This window comes from Poecilia formosa, unplaced genomic scaffold, assembly GCF_000485575.1.
Source record: "Poecilia formosa unplaced genomic scaffold, Poecilia_formosa-5.1.2 Scaffold86, whole genome shotgun sequence".
NCBI classification, from domain to species: domain Eukaryota; kingdom Metazoa; phylum Chordata; class Actinopteri; order Cyprinodontiformes; family Poeciliidae; genus Poecilia; species Poecilia formosa.
In genome coordinates, this window is record NW_006800025.1 from 1,172,087 (window position 1) to 1,177,175 (window position 5,089).

Here is a 5,089-nt window from a genome sequence, read left to right on the forward strand (position 1 = left end):
AATAAAAATGTTTTAATTAAGAAATCTAATATTATCTACACAGTAAAGAGAAATAGTATTTCCATTATTGTAGAAAAAAAATGAGATGATTTGAGACTGTCACCTTCCACAAGGAGGGTAACCCACCAAAGGCCAGAAGGATTGTGGTCACAGGAGGGTTTATCAAAGTATACAAGTGGAAAGTTGGGTGGAAGGAAAAAATGATAGAAAAAGATGAATAATCAATTGGGATAACTGCAGCCTTGCGAGGACTGTGAAGCATAGCCCGTTCATAAGGGTGGGAGAAATACATAAAGTGTGGACTGTGGCTGGAGTCAGGTATCACTGACCTGTCTGTTGTTAATTATTAATTTACTGCAGTTTTAGAATTTTCAACCAATAGGATTTATTAAATTACTGGTGTTAAAGTAGTGTGTTCCAATTGGGATTGATGAATACCACTGCCATGAATCATTGGTGCTCCTTTTATGTTTGGTTATTTCTTTGGAGTAATTATTAAACTCATCTCTGCATATTGGAATTTTATGTGGTCCTCCCTGATGTCTTGGAGAGACTTCACCTCAAACCTCTCTGGTTCCTGAAGGAGTCCACTACATCAGCTGCACAAACCTTAGGCAAATATTCTCTGTGTGACTACACAGCAATCCTCTTAGCACACTGTGCACAAGAAGACAAAGGATTTTTTTCCTGCATTTTTTTTTTCAGCATTTGTTTGTTTTGTCCAAAACTGCAAAGACCAGATTCAGAAAAGGCAGTTATTTTGACGTTTTATGTAAACTGGAAATCCTGGAACTTCCAGGGTGTAATCTTCCGGTATTTTTTATTTAGAAATTCTAACAAGCAGACTTTGTACAGGTCAGTGTGATGACTTGTGTGAACACCCGACATGGTTTCTCTTGTATTCAAGCAGGGAGTTGCCTGGAGATACTTTTTGCCTCGAGGTATTATGAGGTGTGCTGATTTTAGATTCTGTGTCATGCACGTTTCCCTTCATGTCTGTCCCACAGAGGATGCTGCCTGGTATGAGACTACTAATGGGCGAGTCTGGTTGATGACCTCCGCGGCTGCAGCATCTCTGGTCGTGTTCATCCTCTCTGTGAGTGTGTTCCTGTGCCGCAGGGCCAAGCGGGTCAGGAGCAGCAAGGGCCCCATGTAAGTAACCATTGTTGGAATTTTTGTGTCTCATTTTCCAAACAGGTGTCTTCACATACTATAAAAGCCTCTGGTTTTAAACAACACAATTCAGATTAATTTCTCTGCCAATTCAGAAACAAGTCAGCCGCTCCCAGTCAGAAACAACCAATCAGAGCCAGGGGGAGGGTCTTAGAAGTGTCAATCTCGCTTGTGATATGTTATACTGTCATGACATGGTGACAGATTTAAAAATATGTAAATATGTAAAAAAAAAAAAAAAAATACATTATTAAAGTTACATATTTTAATAACTGGAACAATAAGCAGCATTTTCCCTCACACCCTTTGTTTTGAGATAAGAATAAATTTTGATGCATAAATTGGAATAATTTTGCAATTCCTTCATTTTACCTGTGATTTTAAGATGCCACCTTTCCAAAACAACTTGCCAGACATTTTTAATTTCATGGCCAGTGTTTGTTACATTTAACTTAAACAAAACCTATACAGAAGAGTTTGCACTCAATGTAATCCCTGGACATAAAAAAAATGAATTGTTAAAGTAAGCATTGACAGATTAGACAAACTGAAATCAGCTGTACACTACACACCCATTTTAGGTGTTAAATCCTTGCAGGATCATATTTAGGGAATGGCCATTTCCCCCCAATTTTTGCCCAAAAGTCCCCAACTCCTGTCCAAACATCACAAACACTGCATTTTGAAATAACCCTGCATTTTTTTTTGAGTGCATGTATTCAACCTCTCTGTCTCTCTTTAACATGCCCAGATTAGTTTATTTGTGGAAGAACTAGATTCTCATCATATAAACAAAGCCAGGGAGGAAGGTGATTTGTTCAGCTGCTGTCTGCCTCCTTTTCACAGGAACACTCACTGAGCCGCCGCTTTGAAATCACTTTGGTTAATAGGATCTTAAATCATGTTTCAAAAACTGATGGCTAATATGTCTTTGAATAGAGGTGAATGTGTGTGTTTATTTACTCAAAATTGCTTCCCTTTTTATCCACTACTTGGATCTCCCTCTTTGCAGTTTGCCTTTATTTTAGTTATGCCTGCAATATTTCATTTTGTCATGTGGCAGAACAAAGGCTATTTCATGTCCAGAGTTTCTGTTTGGTGTCTGCACCTTTATTTGAACCTGCCGTATGATGTCGGCTATGTGTGAGCCAGCCAGCACAACCCAGACTGAATATTAAAAATCGATCACATGTAGAGACTCTCAGCTACTTTATCTTTAATATTGGTTAACCAGCCAGCCTCATGAATTCTTAATACCAAATCCATCTTATAAGTTATAAATAAATGAATTTCATCTAAAGCTTACACCTTCCTATTGAGTTCTTCATGGTTTCAAGTAAGAAGGAGTAATTTCTTATTATGGCTAATATTTATGGAAAGAATCTTATTGGAAAATCCTGCGCCTTGCAAAAGATTACAGAGAAAAACGTCATGTCTAATAATCGCATTGTGCTTTTTGTGGGAACAGAGTTGATCTGAAGGCAAGCACTCCTTTCTATAAGAATTAAACTGATTAAATTTTATCACACCTCCGGTTGATTCTTAAATGTCAAAAGGAAGAACACGTTTGATGCTTTGAATAGGACCTTTAAGACCTATGTCTGTCTAAGAAGGGGATACAAAATGGGAAATGGAAGAAGGTTACAGTCCATCAGAGAATCCACCATCAATCACATCAATGTCCGCTCAGAACAAAGTGCCATTTTGGATCTGAAGCATCCTGCTGACTTACAGGAGACATATGGCTGTCTCTCTGGCTTAGAGACACAATGGGACAGAGAGGACAGCTCTGCACGACAGTGATGTTGTTCTCTGTTGTTACCTTCACTTTGGATTTTGAAGCATTTTGTTAATGCAAAGAGGGAAAAAAGTTACTGCAAAATGTACTGGAGCCTGAAACACAGGTCCAAACACACCTTCTCTTGAAATAGAAAAATAAATGTAGCATGCAGTGTAAAGGAGATTCTTGTTTTGGATAAAGATTGAGGTTTTGACCAGTGCTCCTTTTCATGTCAGGAAACATGGAGGGCAGACATTCAGATGCAGGTATAATAATGTTACTGCAAATGGAAACAAAAATGCAAACTTCATAATCTGGTATTTTGTTTATTAAGGTGAATAGCAGCTTAATAAGCAGGTAACTTTCCAACAATTTAGAATGTCAGATAACAGCCATTGATAGGCGAGTGCTAGTTTAATGCGGATATGTTTTGATAACTCATGGTTAATTTTTTCAAAATAATACAATGAGGATGGCAAACTGAAGGTTGCTTGCTAAACTCAGTAATTGTGACTCATTTGACCTTTCACATATTTCCGTATAATAGAAATAAAAGATTTTTGCCTGCTGTTATCTTTGCCTTCCAAAACCATACAAATGTAATGTGAACACTTTTTCTCTCACAAAAACAAAAGTTTTATCCTTCATGCCGACGTTTCCTTGACTCTCTCCCATGAGTGTTTCTTGTGAGTATACAAGTAGGTGTGCGCAAAGACACTCAGACAGCACAGAAACGGATAATTGACTTTCATATCTACAGCCACGTGTGCCTCCAGCGCTTTGTTACAGCCTATAATTTCCTCACTTATACTTTTTGAGTGCCTGCTGCGAGATCGATCCACTGATAATCGTTCTTCTCCGTCTTTCCCTGTCTTCCTCTCCGCAGTGATGACCACTCTCAGAAAAAGCCTATCTACAAATCAAGTGTGGAGTCCCTTCCCTCCACCAGCGCGGACAAACAGCCGCTGGTGTGAATGCTCAGGCGGGGCCGCGGGATGAGAAAGTCGGAGCAAGAGAAGAGAAATGGGAAGCCACGAGGGGGGGAGCGAGAGGGGGAAGTGAATAGGGTGAGGTAAATGGGGATATTGGAAGACTGTGGAGAAAAAAATCGAAATCAGTAACAAGCTGGGTGTACAAAATAAATAATGAAACATAGTGAGGGGCAAATGATTGCTTTAGTGATGCCGTTGCAGCTTTGCTTGTGAGTGTAGACTGCAGTTATGTATCTTGAACAGAACCGTTTGGCAATTTTCTTTTCATTTACTCTGCAGTGGGGAAAATTGTAAGCTCCACCTTTGCAAAAATGAAGATGAAGATTCTTCTGCTTAAGAGCTGCAAAAGCTCCTTGTACAATTCCCTCCTTTCAGGTGCAAGCATAATTGCTCAGCTGTTTATCATAAATGAACTATTTAGGTGATAAGAGAATGGTTTAGAGTGTTGATTTGTTTCACTGTCAATTTTTTTTTCCTGTTCCCAAAAGAGGGACCATCATAAAGTACTTGGGGAAGGTTATTAGAATCTCTTTACTGTGGCAGCACTCAGCACTTTCCACTTCTAATACTGCACTTTCCACTTCTAATACTGCACTTTTGGATTTCTTTGACATTAAATGGCTTTTAAAAAATATTATTTACCCACCTCCAGTGTGTCATTGATTTTGTTTCATTTTAGAGGTATAAAAAAAGGGTCCGGGGAGTATTGACAATGTGGCAAAGGCCGGACATGCACACTCGCTTGGCTGCACATCTTCTCGATCCTGTGTCTTCCTAGGTTTGCATCAACCTGTTTACTGACCTTCCTCTGCAGTCTGAGAGGTTTTACTCTTAGGGAATGATCTTTACTTAAAGTTATCCACTATTGTTCCCCCACCCCCCAACCTTTAACAAGCACAAAACTCATCCACAGTGAGCTTGACAAGAATTGTATTTCCAGTGCAGAAAATAAGAATCACCGTAGGGTCAAGTATAACCTTGAAACTTACCCATCTTTTACAAAAGCTGCTGCTACTTCTGCTTCGACTTGACTAAATTTAGCCTTCTATGACTTTCCAAAATACAACCATCGTATACAACAACTTCATCTTTTTAATTTTCTCCTCTGTTGCTTTGTAACCCTTACCACTGCACAACCATTCCT

At 39.0% G+C, this 5,089-nt stretch overlaps 1 protein-coding gene across 1 annotated transcript in view; it reads left to right on the forward strand.

The window, feature by feature from the left end:
- The window catches only part of LOC103141579 (uncharacterized), a 15,188-nt gene extending 10,606 nt beyond the window's left edge, over positions 1 to 4,582 (forward strand). Inside the window, exons 7-8 of the mRNA XM_007557275.2 lie at positions 1,008 to 1,152; positions 3,840 to 4,582. Coding sequence (XP_007557337.2) covers positions 1,008 to 1,152; positions 3,840 to 3,927 — 233 coding nt within the window. The 3' untranslated portion in view covers positions 3,928 to 4,582. The remainder of the gene's footprint in view (positions 1 to 1,007; positions 1,153 to 3,839) is intronic.
- The last annotated feature ends 507 nt before the right edge of the window (positions 4,583 to 5,089 follow it).